General features: G+C 39.9%; 1 protein-coding gene across 3 annotated transcripts in view; it reads right to left on the bottom strand.

The window, feature by feature from the left end:
• abcc8 (ATP-binding cassette, sub-family C (CFTR/MRP), member 8) overlaps positions 1-15358 on the bottom strand; it is an 84829-nt gene extending 69471 nt beyond the window's left edge. For 2 of the 3 annotated variants that reach the window (XM_041795490.1, XM_041795489.1), the window contains exons 1-3: positions 15323-15358; positions 8041-8203; positions 2935-3076 (exon numbers count right to left, since the gene is read on the bottom strand). In XM_041795490.1, coding sequence (XP_041651424.1) covers positions 2935-3076; positions 8041-8203; positions 15323-15343 — 326 coding nt within the window. In that variant the 5' untranslated portion in view covers positions 15344-15358. Of the gene's footprint in view, positions 1-2589; positions 2637-2934; positions 3077-8040; positions 8204-15322 lie in introns of those variants that run through there. The other variant, XM_041795491.1, reaches the window with a different exon arrangement.
• Between the last annotated feature and the right edge of the window lie 205 nt (positions 15359-15563).

Below are 15563 nucleotides of genomic sequence, written 5' to 3' on the forward strand. Positions count from 1 at the left end.
ACATAATCAGACATCATCTCTTCAACGCCAGTCTTCACAGTCAATAGATCATCATCTAATCAGCCTCAAAGGGCATCATCAGCCAACACCTCCACCACCAGCATCTGGACTCCGTGGGGGATAGATCTTGCTGCCGCTCAGGGCATACACCCTTCAATCACGCCATTCCCTTTAGGTGTTAAGTTGCAAAAGAGACAGGAAATAATTTAATATCACACCTTTGTAAAATAGATGTATATCTTTGAATCAGTCACTAGTCTCTCCTAAATAAAATAAAAGTGTCTTACAGCATTATTCATGTTTCAAATCTTTACAACAGACAAACAGGCATATATGTAGTAGGGTAAATGAGTGATTAATGATATAAAGTTAAAGGTAGAAAGAGCTTCAAGATGCTTCTCTCTGGATTTATTTTTGCCTTAGCCTCTGAATGAATACTGTCATTAACACTTTCATCAGAATCATACTCATGAGCAGGACAGTTAAGAAACTGCCTTTGAGATTTAGGTTATGTAAGCAAAAAGAGAAAAAATACCACTTTTATATATTTATGTGTGACAGATTAACAAGAGTAGACGGTTAATTGCTATATTTGATGTGAAAAGCTCAAACACTGGAATTGCTATGCAGCTATAATTAGCATCTTTGCCAGCAACAGCTTCAGCACGGACTGTAAAACTTGCATAAAGATATTTTAATTATAACTGCTGTACTGAATAGGATTAAACACGTACAGTTTCTAGATATTCAGCTGCTCAAGACATTCATGAAGTCATTCTGTTGACACTGAAGTATCTTTAAGACAAGCAAGAGCAGAGACCCAGGGACTCCTGGGTTAGTTAGCTTAAATTAGCTTCATCTGCTTCATTGTCAAAGCTGCTCAATGATGGTTTGATTTTCTGTCCACACAATAAACCAGAGTTTCTATCATGGAATGGTAATGGAATAATGCAGTTTGTCCTTTAATTCAGGATAAAAGTACTAATTTGTGAGCAATCAACCTCCACTACAAGTCTTAGCAATGGTGCTAACAGCTAGCACTTAAGCTATGCCTTAGATGCTACCTATCAGCCTTTGTTCTTTCTGAAGATGACATTTTATGGTTATACTTGAGAGCTCAAGTTTCACAAAAAAGTGAAAGTAGACATACACTATATTGCCAAAAGTATTCACTCACCCATCCAAATAATTGAAATCAGGTGTTCCAATCACTTCCATGGACACAGGTGTATAAAATCAAGCACCTAGGCATGCACTCTGTTTCTACAAACATTTGTGAAAGAATGGGTCGCTCTCAGGAGCTCAGTGAATTCCAGCGTGGTACTGCGATAGGATGCCACCTGTGCAACAAGTCCAGTCGTGAAATTTCCTCGCTCCTAAATATTCCACAGTCAACTGTCAGTGGTATTATAACAAAGTTAAAGTGATTGGGAACGACAGCATCTCAGCCACAAAGTGGTAGGCCACGTAAAATGATGGAGTGTGGTCAGCGGATGGTGTGCAGAGGTCTCTTTCTGTAGAGTCAATGGCTACAGACCTCCAAACTTCATGTGGCCTTCAGATTAGCTCAAGAACAGTGTGTAGAGGGTTTCATGGAATGGGTTTCCATGGCCGAGCAGCTGCATCCAAGCCATACATCACCAAGTGCAATGCAAAGCGTCGGATGCAGTGGTGTAAAGCACGCCGCCACTGGACTCTTGAGCAGCGGAGACTCTGGAGTGACGAATCACGCAATCTGATGGACAAGTCTGGGTTTGGTGGTTGAAGAACGGTAATTGTCTGACTGCATTGTGCCAAGTGTTACGTTTGGTGGAGGAGGGATTATGGTGTGGGGTTGTTTTTCAGGAGCTGGGCTTGGCTCCTGAGTTCCAGTGAAAGGAACTCTGACTGCTTCAGCATACCAAGAGATTTTAGACAATTCCATGCTCCCAACTTTGTGGGAACAGTCTGGGGAATGCCCCTTCCAACATGACTGTGTACCAGTGCTCAAAGAAAGGTCCATAAAGACATGGATGAGAGAGTTTGGTGTGGATGAACTTGACTGGCCTGCACAGAGTCCTGACCTCAACCCGATAGAACACCTTTGCAATGAATTAGAGCAGAGACTGAGAGCCAGGCCTTCTTGTCAAACATCAGTCTGTGACCTCATAAATGCGCTTTTGGAAGAATGGTCAAAAATTCCCATAAACACACACTCCTAAACCTTGTGGAAAGCCTTCCCAGAAGAGTTGAAGCTGTTCTAGCTGCAAAGGGTGGATCGATGTCATATAAACCCTATGGATTAAGAGTGGGATGTCACTTAAGTTCATATGCGAGTCAAGGCAGGTGAGCGAATACTTTTGGAAATATGGTGTATATTTGGTAAAGAATACAGTCAAAAACTATTCGAAAATGAAACAGAGAGCTCTATGACTTAGAAGCTAACATTTAACATGCTAGCTTACTTTTGTTGTTGACTTTTAATGTTAATGCTAATTAAATATAAACAGATAAACTCTGACCTACATATGAATTTTGACTATTGAAGTATAATTGTACTTGTGAGCCTTAAGTTGGGCTACAAGAAAAGAGTTTTGTCAATTTTCTTACCATCTATACAGCAGGTCTCAGCAGCACAGTCCGTCCAGTCATGAAAGTATGCTATATGGAGATTAAGCGTAATTGCAGCTAATTGTTTTCACCTGTGATTCCAGGTGTAAAATAGTCTTTGATTAGGTGACTAGACTGATCCAGCAGCGCTTAGAACTATAGTGTATATGACAATGAAGTTTTCTCCAAATACAGCAATGCCTGCTATACAAAATTTAATTTTTATACACTGTTTTAAGGGGGAAAAAATAAAATACAATGGTTATATTATTATGAGCTTCTGCATTCCATGACTGTTTTGATAAAGTATACAGGGGTCAAATGGCTTCAGTGTGTCCAGCATACCCATCAGAGACGATGCCTTCAGCGATCTCACAGACGAGGATGAAGAGCAGCACAAAGGTGAGGAGCCAGCGCAGGTTGTGACCAGGAAAGTGAAGCCAGGTGCTGTGGTGGATGTGGACCTTTGAACTCTGGCTGCCCCAGCCTAAAACAGATGACAGGAAATAAGTATTTTCATGCAACAGGACTGAACTGTTTATAAAGCATATGAACCCCAGAAAAGCTGGGACATTGTGTAAGATGTGACATATATACCTATTCTAAATTTGACGCCTGTAATACATTCCTAAAAGTATGGACTGGTGCCAAAAATACACTGATAAAGTTCTAAAATGCACATTTGAAAGGTAAATAGGTTCACTGGCAACAGGTGACACTAGCATGATTAGCTACAAAAGGAGCACTTCAAAAAGGCTCAGTCAGTTGGAAGGGAGAGATTTCACCATCTACAGTCCATAATACCATCACGATTCAGAGAATCTGAAGAAAACTCTGCATTTGGGGGGCAAAGCTGAAAACCAACCCTAAATGCATGTGACCTTTGACCTCCCAGGCAGCAATGCATAAAAAACCTGCATCATTCTTTCACTGATATTACAAAGTGAGCTTAGGAACCCTGCAGAATACCCCTGTCAGTTAACACAGTACCTGCATCTACAAATGTAACTTATGCCTGCCACAGCCGTTTAGCAACAACATCCAGAAGTATCGACCTTTCTGGCCCCAAGCTCTTTTGAGACTGACAGAGATAAAATAGAAAAAATGTCCAGTCCACATTTCAGTGTTTTTACTGAATAAAGAAAGTACCTTTCAGATTATTATCAAAGTCTGGATCTTTACTAAGGTGTGGCTGTATTAGTGCCCATGGCATGGGTAACTCACATGTCTGTGAAGGCCTTACTGAGTGGTACATACAGGTTTTGGAGCACCGTAAAGTTCCAGTCAGATAACGTCTTTGTCGGAGTTTTTCCCCAACTTATTTCAGTAAAATGATGACAAGCCAAATTTTGCATGACCTACATAAACAGCATTGCTTCACAGTAAAAGAGTGCAGGTATTAGACTGTCCAAATCTATGGAGTAAAATATAAGAGGAAACCCTGCACTGTTGGGCATCTTTAGATCTACATCAAGCAAGAATGAGAATGCGCAAGAATTATACTTTCAATACTTCAGCAATTACTGTTTTCAACCCCTAAACACTTATGGAGGGTAATAAGAAGAAAAGGTTAACATTTTGTCTTTTGCATTATTCAGTTAAATATAGACTGAAAAGGATTTAAAAATCATTGTATTGTTTATATTCACATTTTAAACAACGCCCCTACTTTTTTGTAGACAATATGCCTGACAAATTGCTGACATACTCACACATGCTTAATGACTAACAGCAGGTAGACTCATAGGACAGGTCTGCTGTTAGCCTTCCAGAGACTGGCATCTATTTATCATCAAGAAACTTGTGCTATTGTGACTTACGGGACATCTATAATGCTTGTGAGGTCTGGCAATGACAGTGGCCGGATGACAGCCGGCCCAACACCTTAAACCTCAACTCAGACTGTAATATGTCTCGAATCCAGACAGAGTGTGAGTTGTTTTGTTAATATGATCCACTGCTGTCAAAAACACACCCCCTAATAATGAGATTATGGTAATGACTTCTCTGCTGTTGGCACCTTCATTGTCGGACAGTTTATCTCGCTGCGAAGTGTTGGCACAGCCCGACAGTCACAAACACCATCACAGTCATACACACGCTTCTTTTCCACATACAAAAATTCATGTCATCTGCTCAAGTACTGTGCAACATAATTCAAATCAATATCATAAATGAGCCTTATAATGTGATAACTGTCCAGGTTGTTTACAAATGTGAGTGTCTTCAAATGTTGTCTGTCTCAGCTTATCAGCATTATTTTGATAATCAAGTCATTGTTTTAGTCAATAAACCATCTGTCATTCTTAGATTATCATTGTTAAATGTCATTTCAGGACATTTAAATGTCAACTTCAGCTCCAGGAAATTTAAACAGATATTTTTCACCATATCATGGCACAAACAAAAACTATTATCTAGATCAAACTATTGTTTAATTCACTTTATGGATAAGGAAATTGTTTTTGCCCTGTTTTCCCACTGCTCATGCAAGGCAAACAGTCTGGTTAAGCTTTTGTGATACCGTTATGTATGCAAACACTCTCTCACTGGTAGTCCTAATGTGATGAGCCAGCACATGAGCAACACTATATTCATCTTCAGGGCAGGTTGGAGTGTAGAGTCTAGTATAGTAATAGCACTCCTAAAAGGTTCTGTCAGGTGACTCAAGGTTGACAGAAAGACATTCACACCCTGAGGTATTTCATGGGTGACAAAGTGGTTAGAGAAAGCAGCACAGTTCAGGGTGACAGGAGAGATCATCATTGCCGCAGGTTTCATCCAGGTTCTCTTGGTTGTTCTCTGACAGCTCATATTGATTTTAACAGAGTCTTTTGGCTTCTCGCTTTAAGCCAAAAATAATTAGTGAAAAGTTTATCTTTTGGTACTATTTACAAAAATGAACATTATTTATAAAGACAACTGCTTTAAAGGTTCTAGAGACAAAATAAGGCTTATAGTTTTAAGTCACACAAACACCTCTAGAAGCTACTATTTTCAGAGACAGTTTGGTTTTGTCTGAGATTTTAGTGTATCGTATCAAATTTCATGTTTCCATCGTAAAGTATCAATATATTGAATTATATTGTTTGTATCATATATCATACATTATATGTCATATATCATATCATGTTGTACCATATTGCATGGTTTGGTATGGCACTATATCATATCGTATCATACTGCGTTGGGTCTTATCATATCGTACCTTATTGCATCATACTGTATAATATCATAGTGTATCATATGGTATAATACGATATGGTATGGCATCATATTGAATTGTATCACATTGCACTGCATACAGGAATATTGCATCGTATTGTATCATATGATACTGTATCATGTCGTATGGTACCGAAAATCACATCACATACTATTGTATCACATCGTATCGTATAATATCTTTTTGCTTTATACTGTATTGTATTGTATTGTTTGCCATGGCACTGTATTATATCGTATCATATCGTATCGCATCGTATAATTTCATACGTTTTTGAGTTACGTTGCATCATATCATATTGTATCTTATACCTAGTTTCCACATACACATCATTAAGCAGGTAAGTCAGTAGGAAGTCCATTCATTCTCATGGGAGTCTCTGTGTTGTCCATCTTGCCTGTGAAAGTCCACCCTCCTTAATATTTTCATCTGGAATATGCGACTAATACATTGAAAACATTGAACGTTTGCGTTAGATTTCTAAGTGATTGTATGGCAGTGTGCTACCTAACTAAATGACAGCCTATGATGAGTTCTATTTATCAGCTTGATATAAAATATATCATGACTTATCAGTCCATTTGTATTGATGTATATCATTTTGGTGGTGTTAGAGTGATTTAAGATTTAAGTGAACAGTTAACAATAAATAATACATTTTATTTGTAATGCACTTTAGTTATAAGGGATAATTAGGTAAGAAAGGTTATTCAGCATATAAACACGCATTTGAATGGCTAAACAAGTTAGCTTAGCTTGGCTTCTTCAGCTGTTACTATGTCCTTATATGAAATAAATGCTGCTTTCCTGGTAGGTTAATACCTTATTGGATCATCAATATGATAGTATTTTATCTTACTGTATTGTTTGGTTTGTTACAGTACAATATGGTGCTGTTTATTTTAAATTTGCCCTTGGAAAATGAAGTAGAAGAAAATATGACCAAGTTAATACATGGTCATGACTTAATTTTAATCATTTTCAATTTTAAGTAATGATGGCACATCAGAGGAAATTTAGGTATTTTTAAAAGGTTTAAATTATTCTGAGAAAAAACCCCTGCAAAATCAAAAGAAATGCATCCACTGCTTATGGAAACATTTACTAGAAACCAAAATCTCAATTTCAATACGGCACTAGGAAAAGTCTGGGAATTATCAGTACGGTTAATCAGTCTGAGCACCATATGAATGTCTGCACCATTTTTCATGCCATCTAACATTTTTATGATTTTCAGTCCAGATAAATTTGGTGGAAAATCCCCCGACAGGTTGACAAAAAGCCTGACATTGCTATCTACTGACTTATGCTGCTGCTATGACCTAATATAGTTTTATCTAATCGCATAGAGCAATGCAACAGAAATAACAAGAAGAAAGTGAGAATAGCCTATTAAAAAACATCAAAATTCAAAATGTATGTAAAAATTCAGGAAGCATAGAAGCATGTATGTGAGCATTGAAATAAACTTTGAGATGAAAAAATAATAAGTGAATGGATGGTTTAATGTGATCATGCTTATCCCCCTGTATGAAACACAGTCAGATAGGTTGTGGGTTCACAGAAGACAGACAAAAAAAAAACCTTTAGAATCCGTTTTTCTCTATGATCAAAAAGACACTTCTTTAAAGCAGGATGTATACATATGCTGTGAGCACATACGGTGACAGGACAGGGCAGACAGTGAGGCAATGTGTGACTGTTTCAACCCTGTTCAGCGACCAGGAGCTGCTCTGTTACACAATGATGGGGACACTAATAGACTGGCAGGTGGCCAGGAAGATAGTGGAGAAGGTGTAACCTAATGCCAAAACACTACATTTTATCAGGACAGTCTTGTTTGCTTGCAAGAATGCTTGCATCTCAAGAAATGTGTCCTTGTGTGCTCTCTGGAGAGAGATTTTTACTTTTGGCTATAGGACAGCCAACACCTACACACAGGGTGTTAAACTCTGGGAATAAAATTTAGAGTCAAACATGCATTTCAATAATTATCAATCATATGAACACTATAATGAATATTCATACTAATCAGTGCTTCCTTAATGGCAAATATGATAGATGTAAATAGAGAAGGGCAGGTAGAAACCATGCAGAATCCCATTAATGACATTTCAGATCTTCACATATTTGTGCTGACACATCAATTATGTGCTGCATGTGTGGTCCATATAAGGAGGTGTGGTGCAAAGAAGCATGGGACCTCTAAACTCAGTGACACTTACCGATGAAGAGGATGGGAAAAGTGATGAAGAGGAGGAAGACATGGGGTACCACATTGAGTGCATCCAGGAAGCAGCCGTTGTTCAGGACCCCACCGTCCACGTTGTAAGCCGACGAGTTATTCTCGTTCCCACAGAACGCCAAGGACATGGTGGAGCCAGGACTCTGCAGGGAACCGGCCGGAGGAAGAGAAGGGTAGGAGGAAGACGGGAGACAGAGGGAAGACAGAGATTTAAAATAAAGGCTCTCAGAGCATTTTGTCTTTTCAAAGCAAGAGCTTTATGCGTCTTCAGTGGATCCTTGTGTTTCCTTAAGTGACCTCCGTCCTGATCCCTCTTAAATCCAGCTCCTAAATATCAGATCCACTGAAGAAGAGGAGACAGAGGGAGAGAGGGAAGGAGGAGGAAGAAGGGGGAGTCAGAGACAGTCACAGTCCTCTCCTGTCTGGCAGTCTAAGCAGCTCCCCCGGCCATGCTGGTGAGAAACATCTGCATCCCGTCCGCCTGCAGTCCTCAGACATTCTTTAAAACTGAAGCTCCACTCATGCACGGTGCTGCACAGCTCCTCTGGAATGCATTCAGACACGCTCTTGTTGCTCACTCTCTAACACTAACACACACACCAGCACACACATACAGCAAGAGCAGCGGTGGCATTCTGCAGTGCACTTGCTATTCCTGTCTCCTTGTGAACGGGAGCTCAAAGTCGACCTTGGGAGAGGAAAAGAGAGGGAGCCGAGTGTGCACGGGAAGCTGGAGGACTGATCCGCTGGAGGTAGGAGGGCAAGCAGGAGAGACAGTGAGTGATGAAGAGGAGAGAGAGGAGAAGAGGGAACACAGCTGCTGATGAAGCAGTGCAAACGTTATACAGAGGTACGTGTGAGGCATGAGCAAGCACTCCAATCTAAATGCAAACACAGTGTTTGCAGGAGTTACATAACTCTTCCCCTCAGTCATTTATTTCTCCAGTTTATGTTATATCTGCAAGGAAACACGGAGCTCTAAATAACGAGGCAGCACACATGAAAAATGGTGACATCAAATATTAATTCATTCCCCAGAAGGATGCATTGTGCATCCAGTCCTGCAGGGAGCAGAGAGAACTCTCTGCTGCAGCCAATGGCAGCTAACATGTTCAGAGGGATCAGTGAAGAGCCACATGGGAGCAGATTTTAATAATCCGTGAGACTCACAGCAGCCTTTTCTTACTGGTTAAAATGAATTATTTTTAATGTAATCCATGCCCCATAGTGACCTTTACATTAACAATGAAGAGATAAGCTTAAATGTAATGAGCAGTTTACATCAGTGTTTATACACACACAGTTGTCTGTTGCTTTCCCAGGAAACGTGTGTATTTCTGAGGTGCGGAGCTATAAAAGTTATCTCAGGACATCTTAAAGCACCTGTGCAGCTAGTAGCTAGTATATCAGTAAAAATGCTTTTTTACCGATGAGCCTGCTCTACTTTACAGCTTGTTAATGTCAGCAACAGTAGCTAGCTCCTGCTTGAGTGCCAGTTTCCTTTCCTCCATCCTTTGTTGTGATTTAATCTTCTTTAAAAAAAGTCAAACTGGTATCATATGAAGAGCTGTTTGAGTATCAAAGAACCAACTCCACTGAGCTGAGCCAAATGATCTGAATCTCTAAAAAGAGATGGATTTCCCATCACAACAAACGAGACTTGACAGACATCAGCTGAGGAAACACGGGTGAACATGGGAGAGTTTCATGAGCCAAACCATGACAAAACTGAACCAATCCAAACATTGTGGAACCATATCAAACACCAGCTTTGTGTGACTCTGCTTGTCCAGGCTTTAGACGTAGGCTTTTTTAATTCCTACCTGCTGCCATTTACCAGTGAGTTTTCAAAACTTTTGTTATTGCCTGAATATTTCACAACTTGTAGGATACAGAAGAATTAAGAATGTTTTTACTTTCACACTTTGAACATTTAGCATAGTTGTAAACAGACTTTTGTCACGTATGTATGTAAATATATTTTTACATTATTATGGGGGAAAATCAAGGTCAACAAAGTGACCAGATATGGTTCCTTGACTGTTTATAGTAAAGAAAAGAATTCCCGTTAAGTATGTTCATAGTAAAATATCAGTAATGGACAACACACATAGAGTCTACAAGTATTACACATTAAAAAGTTAAATAAATACAAAAAAAATTTTAAACACATGGGGAGATTGTCTGTGGATTCTGACCTCTTTTAAAGGTAACATGATTAAAATTTTAAAAACTGATATAAACCACGTAGATATAACAAAACTGTTATAAGGTTATAAAACTGACCAAAACTCACATCTTTTTTAGTATTTATATCTTGAAAACTTCTATAAATTAGTAAAATGTTCCACTGAAAAATTTATCACATCTACAGTAACTACACCATAGAGTTCGGTTATCCTCCAATATATGAAGTAATTTAATACCCTTGGTTTTGTTGCAAGATGAGTTGGCCATATAGAAGACATTTTACACCCCTAAATGGGCATATGTCCAAATATGGTTCCTCTAACCTGGCACGCCAGATGGTTGTGTTTCACACATCCATCTGGTAAACCTCTCATACACTGCATTTGGGAAAGGGCAGAGCCTTTGAAAAAAAACTCAGAGGGTGACTGGATGAACATTCTGTGTGTCACATCTTTACGGGCCAATCAGAGCAACAAAAATGTGACGTAGCCGCTATCGAGCTGCGCGCCTGCGCCCCTACCGAAGGAGTAACTCCATAGAGAACTGCATAATGCCGCAAACCATGGCAACTGTAGACATGTCAGTGCATGACTTTTGTCGTTTTTGAAAAGAAAACAAGTCAATGCTGTTCTTTGTTCTTCTTTGAACAAAGAAATGCCACCAAGCTCTGATAAAACTAAAGCTTCAGCAGCATCCACGCTAATGTCATCCACCATAATTGCACCAGCCTCTTGTTGCTGCTTACTTACGTCATGACTCCGCCACACCTGAAAACACTGCCCTTCGTTGCTGATTGGTCCTGTCACTTTCTAACTGGACCCAAATGGTTCAGACAGGAGCTTTGCGAGACGGATTCGCCAGTGAGAAACACAGAAACAGGTATATCCATCTACTTTGCAAGGTTATGGTTCCTTCATTTTTCACACTAAAATTTCAGCAATTGGTAAAAATCCTACACAAACAAAGCCTATCATGACATTAAGCACTATGGTTCACCTTTGTAATGTGACCTTCATCAACATATCAAATAATTATGATGTTAGGGCAATTTATTTGGGCCAGAAGGGATGTAAAACTACATTTTTTGAATTCTGGAGGAAACAGGAAGTTTGACACACTCTTGGACACTGCTGATTGGTGAGATAATTTGATGTTACTTTCTTTGATGTTAACTGATCTCCAGAGTTGACGGACAGCATAAGGGAGATCGTCCATAAGTGGTTCCTTGTCCCATAAAGGGTTAATTTACATATGTAACATGGGGACAGAAGATGGGCAATACTAGTGTGATGGACAGCTGGCATCTGGGGCTGACCCCTAGTGGTATGCCATCAGCCATGATATGAGCCACAAAGTTTATGACATACTGTATGTCTGTGCTTGCTGCCGAATGGCACTGATCCCCTAATGGCATGCCACAAGCCACTTTTTGATCTTGCTGTCAGTCTCATGAAACTCTACCTGTATATATCCAGAACAAGATCAGCACAGAGAGGGGAAGTCCCACATGGTGCAAAAATGCAGTGCAAACCTAAAGTTCTTGACAAAACTTCTAAATATAGAGCAGATCTAGACTGTAATCTTTCTTTTATTTATAGAAATATGAGCAAGAAAAAAACTTCCTCGTAACAGCCAGATACTTCAAGCAGCACCAGACTTATCTGCTAAGACTAGATGAAAAAGTACTTGTCCTTTTGATAGTGACAAGATAATAAAATTAGGGCTGTCAATAAGATTAAAATCTTTAATCATGATTAATCTCACAAATTCCATAGTTAACTCGTGATTAATCACAAATTAATCACACTTTTTTTGTCTATTCTAAATGTATCTTACAGTACTATGTCTCAAGATTTAAATACCCTTATCAACACAAGTGGACAAAAATTCTTTCTTTATGCAAATGTTTGTTTATGTCAACAACCCAAAACAACAACAGATAAAGTCCAGAAAATTCTCTAGTCTGAGCTCAAAGATACTGAACGCTGCAAAAATATGCTGAGAGCATAACATGGTAAACTCAAGCCACAACAGATGGAGATACTGACCTTAATGTAACATTACTGAATAATACCAAAATGTAGAGTCAAACTTTAGACTTCTAGAAGTTAACTCCTCTGTTCTCAGCATCTGAACACCAAACAACAGATCTCATCATCACACATGAACATAAAGAAGTCAAGTCTCTGCTGAGAGCTCAGCAGTAAGGCACAGACACATCTAATGATGTTTCACTGTTCTGATGTGAGTAAAGTGGACACATCTGCCCTGTTGAAGAGAAAAAGCAAGTAATTACTTAAAAATGTCTGCTATTGTTTATCATATTTTTACTTTCAAACTAAAAAATGTAGTCCAAATGTAAAATAAATGCTGACAGTAAGAAATGACATCAGTCCAGTAGATTTACTGGAATGATGTCAATAAACACACATGTGAAGCCTCTTTTCAAAACTCATGAACACACAAAGTAAAAGAAGTCTCAGTGGAGAACTTTTAAGGTGTACTAAGAGGACTTAACCATCTCAGATCATAGAAGAGCTACGGATTTAATCTAAAACCATTTTTTCCTTCCTAAATAAAGGAGACCCACAGTCTAATAATGCTTTCAGCTTATATTATGATACTCTACAGAGCTGCTTCACTAACCTCTGCTCTCCTGTCACACACCAGCCTCTGCTGCTCTGTCTCCTCCTCTTCCTCATGATGCAGCTGTACAGTCACCAGCATCAGACAATCTCCTGCAGAGTCTTTGACAGCTTTGCAGCATCTTGATTGACTGTAAATTTGGCGTTTATTTACAGTTCCAGTCGATCGTTTTAGTAAGTTTCGTTTTTTCCCGATTACTTTCACTTTCAAGCAGGAGCTGCGTGGAGGTGAGAGCGGACCTTTAGGAGACGTGATCGGACCAGTCAACAGTCAATAGCGCAGCTGTGGTGCCGGTTCATGGCAGATATTATAGCCTAAATAAATGAATAAATCACACTGGCCTAAAAGTGCGTCGGCACATCGGGAAATGTCCGGTATGCCAGATAGCGAGTCCATCCCTGCAGAGTTGTCTGAGTGTCTCCATTGTAAACAAATCCAGCATGGCGAGGGGGGCGGCTCTCTGCATTAGCGGTGTGCATGGCTAGCGAGTGGTGCGGAAGACTCTACGAACTTCCTGTAACTCCGTTCATGTCGACAGTAGGAGAAAATAACTTCAGTCTTATCTGACATGATCTGTAAGCTGAACCTGTCATTCAAAAGTCTCTGTCCTTTATCCATTTCTGCTCGCTTGTACCGCATCACAACGGCGCCACTTCCTGGTCTGGCAAACTACGGGATGGGTCGAGGGTCATACAGAACGCGCATGCGTTAATCGTGCGACAAAAAATTTAGCGGCGTTAAAAGTAATTTGAGTTAACGCGATATTAATGCGTTAACTTTGACAGCCCTAAATAAAATACTATATATAATATGAATTTGATTAAGCCGACTGCTGTGCCACTGCATACATCATGACTAAGGTGTTGTCTTTAGCCAGAAATTGATTTAAATAGTAGGACACAAACGTATAGACATTAATAGGGGCATAAATATTCATGTTATCCATATTTAATGCTGGCAGAATGATACACTCTTGATAAAATTGCACTAATAGTGGCAGTATGAAATTTTCTTCTTGTTGAAAAAGTCAGAGTGAGGAATAAAGATATATCCTGGTACTGAAACTGGGATTTTGAATGAGTGAATTCTGCAAAAGATGATGAACAGTGAACATATCTTGGTAAAGACTGAAACAAAAGGCTCCAGAAAGATGCAGTAAACCTGCACTGACTGACCCAGGTGTATTACCACAAGAGCCTAAATAACTATCCATGTCCAGATTTTTCTGAAAGGTATATACGTATTGTGTTTTCCAAGAAAGTTGTAAATATGTGCAGCTCTGATATCCTCTAAAAGGTCAAAATGCTTTTTCGAGGCAATGTAACATACAGACCAGGGACAGCAGGCATAGTTGAAAGTGAAGAGATTCCAGTTGGTCTTTCATGTCAACACCCAGGATGAGGAGTTCACAACAACTGTCATGTCCTTTGACTTCCTCTCACTTATTCATTATCTGTTTACTTGGAAAACCACACTCCCCCACATGACACGAGTCATTTGGGCAAAACACGGGGCTCTGAGTAAATCAAGCCAAGCAGACTTTTATTTCCACAAACCACTGCTGAGCAGACTAACCAGATGTTATGTCAGCTGGATCTCCCTGATTAAATAAGAATGGATTTCATGTTTCAAGCATCAACTGCTCGATTAAGATCTCCTCCTGCACTGTGTCTGTATTTCTGCCATCTTTTCAGCCGGGATGACTGGCCGGCTTACAGTGCCGTGGTGGCCTACATCGGAGATTAGCCCTGTCCATCACTGGATCGCCTGGGGAGAGTTAAAGCATCAGTGAATGCAGAATAAAAGAGGATGAGTGGAGGAGCAGGAGCCACTCAGAGAGACCTTTACAAAGGATTTAGAAAACATTTATGCAACAGGAATTTGGGCTGGTTTGGGTAATAATAGCTCGGCGCACTCCATGCAGAGACCTTTCTGCAGCTTGTGTTGTGGTGATTTGATCTGTAGGAGTAAAGTGAGGGTTAGAGGTGATGATGAATCATGCATTGACTCTTTCCTCTCTCACCTATTCACAGAAAGCAAGAGGAGGGGTTGTTTTATGAAATGCTCTCCATCTGACTGGCTGTGACAATTCGTTTCCACCAAGGAACAGCACCTCCAATATTTCACACTCCTCCATAATTTGCTTGTAGAAAGGAGAGCTGCGTGAGATCAGTGATATATGATCCCATTACAGCCCACACCAGGATCCATTGACTAACTTTGACCTAAAATGACTCACAGTGCCATTAAATTGGTTTTTAACTGCAGGTACAATTATGTAAATAGCATTTATGGACGTCCAACTGGGGGATAAATCATGGTTTTATTGCTTAGCTGTGCATGTTCGTTTAATGCTAACAGACAGAGCAGCACGTATTCAAAGCAAGAGTATCGATCTGTAGCAGGTGATACATGCATGCACTCACCGGTTTATATCGTGAGATCATGGTGCTTCCGCGGTGTTTCCCCGACTCCTTAAAGGTGTCACATCCGAAAGAGAACCAAAGAGGTGAAGTCTCCCAAACAGTAGTTTCTCATGTGTCCAGGTCGCTGCACACTTCTGGCTGTCTCACTCTTGTTTGATCATCCGGAGCACACGCGGTACTTTAAGGAGGTAGGCTTGGAGCTGTCCTGGGTGCTGGACCAGGGACCGAGGAGGAGGAAGAG

The sequence above is a fragment of the Cheilinus undulatus genome, linkage group 9 (assembly GCF_018320785.1).
Source record: "Cheilinus undulatus linkage group 9, ASM1832078v1, whole genome shotgun sequence".
In the NCBI taxonomy this organism is placed as follows: Eukaryota; Metazoa; Chordata; class Actinopteri; order Labriformes; family Labridae; genus Cheilinus; species Cheilinus undulatus.